General features: G+C 41.6%; 2 protein-coding genes and 1 non-coding gene across 3 annotated transcripts; all 3 read right to left on the bottom strand.

Moving 5' to 3' along the window:
- Positions 1-587: 587 nt before the first annotated feature.
- On the bottom strand, positions 588-2,979 carry zgc:171927 (uncharacterized protein LOC100124616 homolog). The gene is made up of 6 exons (XM_041874976.1): positions 2,757-2,979; positions 2,220-2,292; positions 1,916-2,011; positions 1,708-1,803; positions 1,459-1,590; positions 588-1,276 (listed from the first exon to the last, which is right to left on the bottom strand). The coding sequence occupies exons 1-6, from the start codon at positions 2,768-2,770 to the stop codon at positions 1,052-1,054; spliced, it is 636 nt and encodes a 211-aa protein (XP_041730910.1). The 5' UTR covers positions 2,771-2,979; the 3' UTR covers positions 588-1,051.
- A 79-nt stretch (positions 2,980-3,058) lies between these two features.
- LOC121562781 lies at positions 3,059-6,848 on the bottom strand. Its single transcript, XM_041874974.1, has 5 exons — positions 6,748-6,848; positions 5,492-5,723; positions 4,821-5,285; positions 4,612-4,665; positions 3,059-4,499 (listed from the first exon to the last, which is right to left on the bottom strand). The coding sequence occupies exons 2-5, from the start codon at positions 5,628-5,630 to the stop codon at positions 4,021-4,023; spliced, it is 1,137 nt and encodes a 378-aa protein (XP_041730908.1). The 5' UTR covers positions 5,631-5,723; positions 6,748-6,848; the 3' UTR covers positions 3,059-4,020.
- A 545-nt stretch (positions 6,849-7,393) lies between these two features.
- Positions 7,394-7,466, bottom strand: trnar-ucg. The gene has a single exon. It is a non-coding gene; the product is annotated as a tRNA-Arg (tRNA).
- Between the last annotated feature and the right edge of the window lie 4,574 nt (positions 7,467-12,040).

The following is a 12,040-nucleotide window of genomic DNA, read 5'->3' as shown; positions in this document are numbered from 1 at the left end:
AATTAATTTTGTATTTTATAAGACATGACAAACTTAGTTTGCACTGATTTGTCTTTCAAATGTTAAACTTTTAGGCCCCTATGTTATAAATTATGATTTTCGTAGAGCATAGCGACAATCATTATCATAATGTATTCCTTTCATGTTACTTCTATTTTGCTTTTATATATTTATATTTATAATATACATGACCACTAGAGGGCAGCCATAACAACACAGTAGCATCTGCTTCAGATTATGGGTGTTGCACCCACAGAACTAGAACGATTCTATTTCTACGGTTGCACCGACCGTACCAGAGATGATTTGCCACAGTTGTACCTGTGCACCACTCTATGTATGGACATTACACATTACTCATAATATTATTTTAAGAGTTCAGTTGATCAAATTGTTCATATACATCAACAAGTTTCAAGTTTCATGCAACAACAATGCATTCATTATGCAACAACATTGCATTATGCATAAAAACAATCAAGAAAACAAATTAAGACACAAATATATAATTTATTGTCTTCATTAAACAACAAACATTAATCAAAAAGTGTTTAACACAAGAAAAAATAACTTGTTGACCACCCATGGTAACCAAAACAATCAGTTCTTCACAAATGTTACAGATAAAATGACACCCTAAATTCACCTTACAAGTTCAAAGCATCAAGCAAACATTCACCTATCCTGGATCCCCACATGGGTAAATCAAGTGTTGTTTTTTGTCACTTGTTCAATACCCAGGCCATTCAAAGGTAGCATGGTTGCTGTCCCTGTTCAGCTATTACATTCCACTCCTTGTACTCCATGTCATTTGCCAAAGACTCTTTGGAATATAACACAAGGAGTGGAGTGTTACATAGAATTTTACCCAGACTAATTCAAAGGGTGCCTTTCAGCTGGCCCCATTCTCTGCACTGTTGGAACAGGCTACCGCATAACTATTGCATAGCTGTTCTCACAAGGATAAATTACCATCTCTGAACAAAACAAAAGAAAATGAAGATAATGTTCAAACTCATTGATTCTCTTATACTGTAATTTGTGTATGGCATTAGCAACAAGAATTCCCCTCCTCTGCAGCAGCCTCATCTTTCCCCCCGGGCCAAAGGGGTGCACTGTTTATCTTGTTGCCCACTTTAGCAGCCTCACTCTGAACACCATCACTTCCAACACGCTTCTGTATTTCTGAGGCCATGGTTAAAAATGATTTCTCTACATTATCAGCATTCTTCGCACTGGTTTCCAGGAATGGAATCTTTAGGGACGAAGCAAATTCCTGAAGCAATCGTACCAAGAAAAAGAGAGAGCAGAATCCTATGACATTTATCACAACACAATGGAACAAAAGCACAATAACGTGTGATTAACATGTCTATGATTGACAGTAATTTGTAGTTAAGGAGGAATCTATTGTGCAATGGTGACACAAGCAATTTATGAGTGAGAACAGACACTTACTTGACCAGTGGCAGAGTCCACTACCTTTTTAGAGACCAAGTCACACTTGTTTCCCACAAGCAACTTGGAGACATTTTCACACGCATAGCGGTCAATCTCATCCAACCACTGCTTCACGTTGTTAAAGGACTCCTGGCAAAATAGTTGAAATCTTGTACATATAGTTTTATCTCTAACTCTGGTACATTGCGATGCAATAGATGGTCAATCCAGCCCATAGAGAGGAAGTGTTCCAATACACTATATTACCTGATCAGTGACATCATACACAATGATGATCCCATGTGCTCCTCTGTAGTAGCTGGATGTGATGGTCCGGAACCTCTCTTGTCCAGCTGTGTCCCACTAGGAGAGAGATATCAAACAGTTAGAACTTACAAACAAGCCTTACCACAACCCCATCACCAAAATATACAACTGGAGCTGTACAGAGTTTGTCTTATAAACATGTACTTACAATTTGTAGTTTGACAGTCTTCCCATCCATTTCAATGGTTCTGATCTTAAAGTCGACCCCGATTGTGCTGATGTAGCTCTCTGTGTAAGTGTCATCCTGAGGAGTAGAGACAACTGATCAGTGTTATTATTAGTTACAATGGGAGAATGGCTGCACAAACCTTCAAACAGTGGTTCATTACTGGGTTGGATGACGTTTTGCAGTGTCCTTTCCACAAAGGAAATGGCCTTCGCTTTCAGTTTACTCTTTGCCATATGGGACAACACTAAAGATTGTGTGTATTCTATTTTAACACAATGCCTACCGCAAACCGCAAGAGCAGGCAAGACTTGCCGACACCAGAGTCTCCTATAAGAAGCAGCTTGAACAGGTAGTCGCTGAGGAAGACATTACAACATTATTATTTAGGTTGATTATATCATCAAGTAGGATAAAGAAACACACCATTGAAAGACAGAAGATGCACTATTGTTATTGCATACAAGCTCTGCAGAAACACACACACACAGCTGTCAGCCTCCCATCTCTTTAATATTAGTTGGTTCGACCAAGTTATCTTGAGGGCTGAAGAGTTTCTTTGTGCTTTTCCGAACCAACAAAAGAAAACCCAAACAAACAAAAGTTGACTCCCATTGCACAACAGCCATTGACCTAAAAGTGGGAAAATGTATCCCAAATTAAGAGAGCATTTTATTCTCCCACAAACCTAAAGGGGCCTTTAACTGTAGCTACAATGTTATCCAAGACAATAGCCTACCTAAACATGAGACCACATCCTGCTTCGACAACCGTACAAATAATGCTACAATACCATTGTCACTCACAGCTCATCACTACTTACTATTCAGGATTCATGGCCAGATAGCTGGATCCAGAGAGCAGTAGGTGAAAGAAAAGGAATAGAACTGTGAACAGAATGTCTGTGTTGCCTTTGGCTTTTCACAAATGTGTTGTGTTTCCGTCCTTCAAAGGGCAAACAGCACCAGCACCTTGTATGATGAGCCGGGAGTCCTATAATTTATTAAAGCCTAAGATCATGTTTCAACATTGTCAGTACCTGGGTCTTAAAGCTGTAGCTTGGTTTAGCTTGGGAACTGACTGATCACAGATCACATACATTCATTCACTGCCTCCAGGATCAAATAAGTTCAAAACAGGTTGTTTTATTCTCAGGATTTGGTTGAAGGAGTCACACATTACAGTACAGTAGACTAGAGTATGTTTTAAAAATCATTCCTTCTGGGAAAACAAAAAAGTTAATTGAAATTCAGTGAAAAGGTTACTTTTTCATAAAAACACATTTCTTCAGCATTGACAAAATATAACTCAAAACTTCTCAAAACGTTCCTAAAAAGCTGGACACTCATAATTTAAACTCAATACAAAATGAAAATACATTAAATTGAAGTGCAAATGCTACAAATATGGCCAGTTTCTATTTAGTCGTCTTGTAGTTGTAGTGGGATTTATTGCCCGTTTTGAAAACCAAACCACCTAACCTTTGAATAGTAATATGACAGAGGTTGGCAGATCAAAACTCATTCATACTTTCCACATGTATGTGCTGCTCTTTTTCTTAGTCATCTAATTGATTTGACCCAAATTAAATCTATAAATGTGGCTGGTTATGCTTGGAATGTGTGTGGATGACCAGTCATTGCATACTTGTTAGAGGAAGCCTGCAAATGAGGCCATGTAAAACAAAACAGGAGCAGATCAACAGTTCGCTTCCACTCGAAAAGCATTTTTAGAGTATTGCACAAGTTCTTCTCTGACAAACATACTTGCAATGTCCAATCTTGTTTCATTCAGTAAAAAAACAACCTCATATGATTCTGGAACAATGACACGTGGATGCATTGCTCTTCATCATCAAACGTTACACAATAAACCAGCCACTGGTTAGAAAGCTCATCTCCAGTATATAATGATATTCATAATTTTATTTTGGCTTCCTGCTATTCAGTACTCTCTATACTAGCGGCAGCATACTCATTCTCAAGGTGAATCAGCAAACAGTATTAATGACATGATCTCTGTCCACGGGCAAGCACTTCACAGGTAGGGTCTGTGTGTTGTGTTGGGTTCTGTAGGTGAACTGGGAGTTAAGGCGGCGGGTGGCCGTTGACCTTGTCCCGCAGGAGAGCAAGGGCATTGGTGGAGAAGTCTCGCAGGACGCTCACAGTCTCTCGCTGCATCTGCAAGGAGTCGCGTACAAACTCCTGCTGCGACTCCACCAGCTGCTGCACGGACTGGGCCAGGGCCCCCAGAGACCCTGACACGGCCCCTAGCAGGGCAGTAGTGGCCTGCTGCTCCTTGAGACTGAGGGAGGCACTGTGGGCTAGCTGCTTCCGGATTGCCCCCTGCCCCATGACTGACCCTGGAGAGGTGGAAGAGGAGGGAGGAGCAGGGAGAAAGGAAGAGGAGGGAGCTGGGAGGGAGGAAGAGGAGGGAGCCATGGAGGAAGAGACAGCGGTGGAAGAGGCGGCGAATCTGGAGTAGGTGCGACGAGGTTCAGCAGGGGGGCGGAAGGAGCCCATGTGCCGCGGCTCCTCTTCTAGGTCCTCAAATCCCAGACTGTCGTCTATGGGCAATACACAAACACAACGTGATTACACACAATTCATAGATGCATAATTACACTGAAACATAGGTGTAAACACATATACAAACAACAAAGTGAGAGAGAGTTTTACCTTCATCGACTGGTGTCATGAATGAAAAATCATGAGATGAGTGAGAAGGATCCCCTAAAAGGACAATAATAAACAAATATGACAAAGAAGATAATAATAATAATAATAATAATAATAATCAATACAACATGTGAATAGAGTGTGTTGAGTGCATAAGTGTTGGTGAGAAAGAGCTCATGAGAAATGTTCTGAATACAGGAAAGACTCACGGCCAAATGGCATCTGAGAGAACATGCCAATATCTTTATCCAGAGTTGAGAAAGAAGAAATAGACGAGCCCATGCCGTGGGGGCTGGTGCCAGGCATAGCCATGTGATGAAGGCCAGCCATACCATTAGAGGTGCCTGAGGAGCGAGTCGACATCTCTGACATGTCACCAAAGTCATTCTCCTCAGGTTCATCATTCATACTGCCCATGGTGGCCTTGTTCGGAGGGGACATGGTTAGTATTTCGTGCACCATTTTCTCCACCGGTGACAGGTTCTGGGAGATACGGACACCATTAGGCCCTCGCATGGCCACAATCCTGCGCTTGGCATCGCACTTTAGGTCCGCCCACTTCTTGACAATCTCCATGACCTCCCGTTGGCACTCGCTGATTTTGTTGACGCGAATCGCGATTTCCGCCCATGTTCGCTTCCTCAGGTCTGATGAGGCACCTTGGTTAAACTTGCCTGTGGTGGGTGACAAAGGCAGACAATAGCACTCCAAGGAATAAAAGGCAAGCAGAGAATATGAGACAAACAAATGCAAAGTGAACATATGTCTATTTTGAGTGCTTCATGCTGATCATGACCAAAGGCCTCAGACATTACCATGCATAAACTTCGTAAATTCTTGTAATTTGTGCCCACAGTACACACTGAGTGGAGGTACTTACTTACGAGGATGTGCCTGTTTCTTTTGACTTCAGTCAGCAGCAGATGGACTTCATCGAAGGTGAAGCGTGACTTCCTTTTCTTCATGGGCAAGTTGCCCCCAAGTTCCTCTATTTCGCTATAGGTGAATTTGAAATTCATGTTGCACCCCTAACGGCCCTTGGCCTGTCCTGTTTACACGCCCAAGAGATAGCCACCTATACCTGAGAGGGCAACACCCCTGGCACTGCCAGCCTGCAGGAGAGAACTAAATGTAAAGCACACCACTGATAGGAATCCCTGTGTAAAACAAATATGTTCATGTTATAAGAGACTGTGTAACTCAGTTTGTAGAGCATGGTGCTTGCAACGCCAGGGTAGTGGGTTTAATTACCGGTAACACGCCTACATAAACATTTATGCACACATGACTAAGTTGCTATTGATAAAAGCGTCTGCTAAATGGCATACATTATTTATTATTATGCATATATTTTAGAATAAAGAAAATAGTGCATTGAATTTATAAAATGTTTTGGGGGAAGATCTTGTTCTGTGGGAAAATAATATCCCGTAATCAATGGGTGGACAAGGGATCCATCCCTGAGTGTGCCTAAAACATTACTTCTGTAATGCATCAACCTCTTTTTTTTTTTTTATTGTACGCTAGACATACATTCCAGCAGTCAGGACACCATTAACATTGCCGTGAATACCTGACATAATAGTAAATTGTAAAAAATAAAAATACAACTCTGCATGGGAATTAAATATGGGTACGTCTTTAAATTAACCATTTGTATAATTAGCAGCTTCAATCTTACGCTCTCTTGCTAGGCCAATGAGCATTATGCTTCCTGGTTCTTTGTTGAGCCCCCTTGTGTACTCTACGCTGAATCTAGCAAGCTACACTATTTTGCGGTACAACGAAGGCCAGTGTTTTCAACAACGGTAAACGTTCATCCTGCCATGCAACGAAGGGGACAAAATACCAATTTGAAAACGAACACAGATCTTTACCAATTTGTTGTGGATAAACTGATAAGGCAATAGCGAGCTTTTCCTATGCATTCTACCTAGCTAGCTACCATTTTGAAGGAACGTCGTCTAATTTCGGTCGCTAGCTAGCTGGCTAGCGAGCTAGCTAGGTCGTCCGCGTTTGATTGCAGATTGTTTATACATATCGAAACTTTAACTAGTTTAGTAATTAATCACCTTGGCAAAAGAGTTAGCAATAACAAATGTGAAGTTGTGATTCATTGGATATAGCAGGAATTACCAATAGTGACGAATGTTTTTTTTTCTCCTCTTGCAGTGCAGCTTCATAAACTTCGCACAGACGACGAGAAGAACGCTGAGTTGCGCAGACTCTGATCGCGCTTTTTCCATGACCTACAGGCGGCCACGAGCGCAACATTACGAAATCTTACCAGAATACGAATTTGGTATGATGCTAGGAATGGCCACGTTACAGTTCAACGTGCATCAATCATTTACATTTTAGTAATTTGGCAGACGCTCGAGCGACTTATAGTTAGTGCATACGTTATTTATTTTCATACTGGCCACCCGTGGGAATCGAACCCACAACCCTGGCGTTGCAAGCGCCATGCTCGACCAACTGAGCTACACGGGGCCCAATCAGTGCTACTATTGTTACAGAATAACGTACTGTCATTGATTGAACGAGGACACACCCTGTGGTGACATTTCTCAACTCATGTTGCTACTAAAACACATAAATACTAGGCTACTTAATTATAAGAATATAGCATACACGAGCGGAAATCGGTCGCTAATCAATCTAAAACTAAGTAGGCGCTATGTCAATGATCCCACCTTTTCTTGGTTACAAGATACATGACTTGTTACTTAAATAATGACATTGGGAACATGTCTAAATAAGTAAGGTCAGTGAAATTAAACGACCACGAAGGGACTCGAACCCTCAATCTTCTGATTCGAAGTCAGACGCCTTATCCATTAGGCCACGCGGTCTGTATAGACTATCATCGTCACTGTTATGTTAAGGCTAGCTATGGAACAAAACCTACATATATTAACATAAAGAATCATGCATATTTTAAATGTGACATTCATTTAATGATTTATATACAGAATTACAATATCAGCCCATATTTATCTTGCATACAAAATGATATGAATTATTCAGTTTGAAGTTTGCAAATGAACACCACAACATCAGAGGGATGTAATAGGGGGAGGATGTGGATCTAGTCTACTTGATGTTATGACAATTAGGAAATTGTGTAATGGAAACCGAGTTTGACATCAGCTATATTGAAGTACTAATATAGTCTTAACCAAAACTCAAACATATCAATTGGTAAATACATTTAGATGTAAGTCCAGTTCATAATATCAACACAGCCTACATGGGCGAATGTCGTCTACCATTAAGAAACTGTTGAGTTAGATAAATAAAAACGGAAACTGAGCTATAAAGTGCATTTAAAAAAACGATTGTCATCATTGACAGGCAAACCTCATTAAAGTCTTCAAAGCAAAGCAGACACAGAATGTTGATTCCTTCCCATTTACTTTAGTCTGCCTGGTGAAAACAAGCATAGCAACCCAATTCCACTGGTGCTTCGTTCTGCATCGAAAAAGGACTATGGAGCCAGATACCTGCCAAAAGGTTGAAAGTACGTATCATTAGGATCGTAAGAAAATCTATACCTAAATTGTTAGGATAAAAAGAAAAGCAATGCTTGAAACATGAAACGTAAACTTTAAAATAGATCTGTAAATGTAAACGCCTATGAATTAACATTTACACGTTCAATTCTTACTTTATGTCTCCCTTTACTCGGTTACAGATCTTTTTTATGTGTACACAGTTTTGTCAGTAATGTGGCATCTGCAAAGGACATGAACCGAATGTAGCTAGAATGTAGCTAGTCGAAGTTAGCTAGTCAATCAAGGAACTATAGCCCAGACATTAGAGTTGCTTTGCAGCTTCCAGTTTCATTTCCAGAATAAAAGTCTAGAGCTTGTTTTAGAACTGCATTCAATAACAACGTTATACTAGTAGATGACGTAGTATAGGCTTGGGCTTTCAGGAAATTACTTGTGTGAGAATGATAAAGACACAGAAGAGCCTTTTCTAGAATAACTGCCTGAGCTACAAAATAGAAAGTACATCTGATTTAGGCTAGGCCTATTCCGCTATCTAAATATGCCATGTTGTTGTGTGTTATTTAATGGCCATATAATTGCATAATTTATTTTTATAGCCATGTGGGTCTATTGTGGTGATCATGTAACCTATGGTATCACACTTTTTCCAGTATTTGGGAGCACGGACTGTAGGCCTTACATTAGGCATTTTTACTGTTTTATTCGTGAATTCCACTCTGTATGTAGGCTTGTTATAGCCATTTGCGTTTCACAACCCCATCACGCAGAGGCTATATCCATATCAATAAATGAGACAAAACTAAATATTGATTAAGTCTTGGCTATAACCTGTCCTGAGCGAAATAGCCAAGGGGTCCCAAATGTTCAAGACTATCTATAACCTATTCTTATTGCCAGATCTGCTTTCCCTATCAGCCACTGCACGTGCTTCTTCAACTATTTTAACATTTATTTAGAGGCTATATTTAGAGGCCTGTGAGCTAGGGTTTATTTTTAAGGGGAGCCCTATACTAAAAACAGTTATAAAACACAAATAGAGTTCTAAAATTATTCCGCAAGACACCAGTACCCAAAATGATAACCTAAATTGCAATGCCTACAAGTTGAAGGCCTATTTTATATTTGGATAGGCCTACATTAAACATTGAATTATTAAAGTGATAGACTAAAGAACTCTGGAGATTTTAGATAATTTTGAATACAGATGGATTTAAATAAACAAATGGATAAGACTGTTCTATTCTCTTTGATTTAGTTCCTATTGCAGCTCAGACAAATGACTGAATGGATGACATACTGACTGACTGAACTGAATGAAGGATGAATTAAATGTTTAAATGACAAATTGCACGCATCATGCAGGCTCTGCACTTTATTTGGCTAGTAGGCAAATAGGCCTACATTAGGGTATAATGACTCTATGCCTCCAGAAGAGCATCTTCTGAGGCTGAGGGGTGCTTTTCCAAAGTCACATGGTGCTGCATGGAGATCACACGTTCTTCAACTGGGCAGCAGTGTCGCAATGGAGGGAATAGCCTATACGGAGACTACTTAAGACCACTGCAACAGAGTTATTGTAAAGTGTGGGAATAAGCTTATTTTACATTACATTTTAGTCATTTAGCAGACGCTCTTATCCAGAGCGACTTTCAGTTAGTGAGTGCATACATTTTCATACTGGCCCCCCGTGGGAAACAAACCCACAACCCTGGCGTTGCAAGCGCCATGCTCTACCAACTGAGCCAGACTTAGCCTACACTTAACCTCGCTCTTGTTCATTTCAAAGTCCATATGTTCATGACCCGAATCATATAAATCATGCCAAATTATTTTAAATTCATATTAACCCCTCCTACAGAATATGCTTTGGCAAGATTTTGAGTGATTAAATAAATATTATTCTATGTTTCATTATTCCTGGTAGATACTACTGGTTATGATTGCAGACAGAGCCCAGAGAATGAGATGGTGCAATATTGAATTAGTCATATTTTGATAAGGTGCATGCATGGGGATGTCCACGTCACCCAGAGATATGCCCATGCTGTAGAGATACACCTAGCGGACTGAAACTTCACTGTTGTAGGCATAATACAGCTGGTGCTATCTAGACTTGCGCTGGCAAACAAATCCATTACATTAGCTACCTAATTGTGAAGTAAACTCAACTGAGGAGTAATAGAGAATGGAGACTTTTAACTTGAAAACGTGCAGGATACCTCTTTTTTTATATATACTGTGTTACGCTTGTTCGGGTAGCGCTCCTCACAGGCCGTTTGGTGTACGTTTTTTTTGTTGGTGAGATGGAACTGCCAAAACTCTGAAAGGTATTATTTTACGTCAGATTTGCAATCAATCAATCAATCAATTTTATTTTATATAGCCCTTCTTACATCAGCTAATATCTCGAAGTGCTGTACAGAAACCCAGCCTAAAACCCCAAACAGCTAGTAATGCAGGTGTAGAAGCACGGTGGCTAGGAAAAACTCCCTAGAAAGGCAAAACCTAGGAAGAAACCTAGAGAGGAACCAGGCTATGAGGGGTGGCCAGTCCTCTTCTGGCTGTGCCGGGTGGAGATTATAACAGAACCATGCCAAGATGTTCAAAAATGTTCATAAGTGACAAGCATGGTCAAATAATAATCAGGAATAAATCTCAGTTGGCTTTTCATAGCCGATCATTAGAGTTTAAAACAGCAGGTCTGGGACAGGTAGGGGTTCCATAACCGCAGGCAGAACAGTTGAAACTGGAATAGCAGCAAGGCCAGGCGGACTGGGGACAGCAAGGAGTCACCACGGCCGGTAGTCCCGACGTATGGTCCTAGGGCTCAGGTCTCTCAGTTGGCTTTTCATAGCCGATCATTTAGAGTTGAAAACAGCAGGTCTGGGACAGGTAGGGGTTTCGTAGCCGCAGGCAGAACAGTTGAAACTGGAATAGCAGCAAGGCCAGGCGGACTGGGGACAGCAAGGTGTCATCATGCCCGGTAGTCCTGACGTATGGTCCTAGGGCTCAGGTTCTCAGAGAGAAAGAGAGAACGAGAGAATTAGAGAGAGCATACTTAAATTCACACAGGACACTGGATAAGACAGGAGAAGTACTCCAGGTATAACCAACTAACCCCAGCCCCCCGACACATAAACTACTGCAGCATAAATACTGGAGGCTGAGACAGGAGCGGTCCGGAGACACTGTGGCCCCATCCGAAGAAACCCCGGACAGGGCCAAACAGGAAGGATATAACCCCACCCACTCCGCCAAAGCACAGCCCCCGCACCACTAGAGGGATATCCCCAACCACCAACTTACAATCCTGAGACAAGGCCGAGTATAGCCCACAGAGGTCTCCACCACAGCACAAACCAAGGGGGGCGCCAACCCAGACAGGAAGATCACGTCAGTAACTCAACCCACTCAAGTGACGCACCCCTCCCAGGGACGGCATGAAAGAGCACCAGCAAGCCAGTGACTCAGCCCCTGCAACAGGGTTAGAGGCAGAGAACCCCAGTGGAGAGGGGAACCGGCCCGGCAGAGACAGCAAGGGCTGTTCGTTGCTCCAGCCTTTCCGTTCACCTTCACACTCCTGGGCCAGACTACACTCAATCATATGACCCACTGAAGAGATAAGTCTTCAGTAAAGACTTAAAGGTTGAGACCGAGTCTGCGTCTCTCACATGGGTAGGCAGACTGTTCCATAAAAATGGAGATCTATAGGAGAAAGCCCTGCCTCCCGCTGTTTGCTTAGAAATTCTAGGGACAATTAGGAGGCCTGCGTCTTGTGACCGTAGCGTACGTATTGGTATGTACGGCAGGACCAACTCGGAAAGATAGGTAGGAGCAAGCCCATGTAACGCTTTATAGGTTAACAGTAAAACCTTGAAATCAGCCCTTGCCTTAACAGGAAGCCAGTGTAG

The sequence above is a fragment of the Coregonus clupeaformis genome, chromosome 5 (genome assembly GCF_020615455.1).
Source record: "Coregonus clupeaformis isolate EN_2021a chromosome 5, ASM2061545v1, whole genome shotgun sequence".
Classification (NCBI taxonomy): Eukaryota; Metazoa; Chordata; class Actinopteri; order Salmoniformes; family Salmonidae; genus Coregonus; species Coregonus clupeaformis.
The sequence above is the reverse complement of the archived record's forward strand: the minus strand, read 5'-3'. Positions and strand labels throughout refer to the sequence as shown.

Excerpts from the sequence above, each read along its gene's own strand:
- zgc:171927 (XM_041874976.1), bottom strand. Across the intron at positions 1,804-1,915 it reads AGACTGTCAAACTACAAATT|TGGGACACAGCTGGACAAGA; the intron begins GTAAGTACATGT and ends TCTCTCTCCTAG. Across the intron at positions 1,277-1,458 it reads TGGACTCTGCCACTGGTCAA|GAATTTGCTTCGTCCCTAAA; the intron begins GTAAGTGTCTGT and ends CGATTGCTTCAG.
- LOC121562781 (XM_041874974.1), bottom strand. The coding sequence starts at position 5,630 with ATGAATTTCAAATTCACCTATAGCGAAATAGAGGAACTTGGGGGCAAC. Across the intron at positions 4,666-4,820 it reads CTCTCAGATGCCATTTGGCC|GGGATCCTTCTCACTCATCT; the intron begins GTGAGTCTTTCC and ends TTGTCCTTTTAG. Across the intron at positions 4,500-4,611 it reads CATGACACCAGTCGATGAAG|ACGACAGTCTGGGATTTGAG; the intron begins GTAAAACTCTCT and ends TATTGCCCATAG.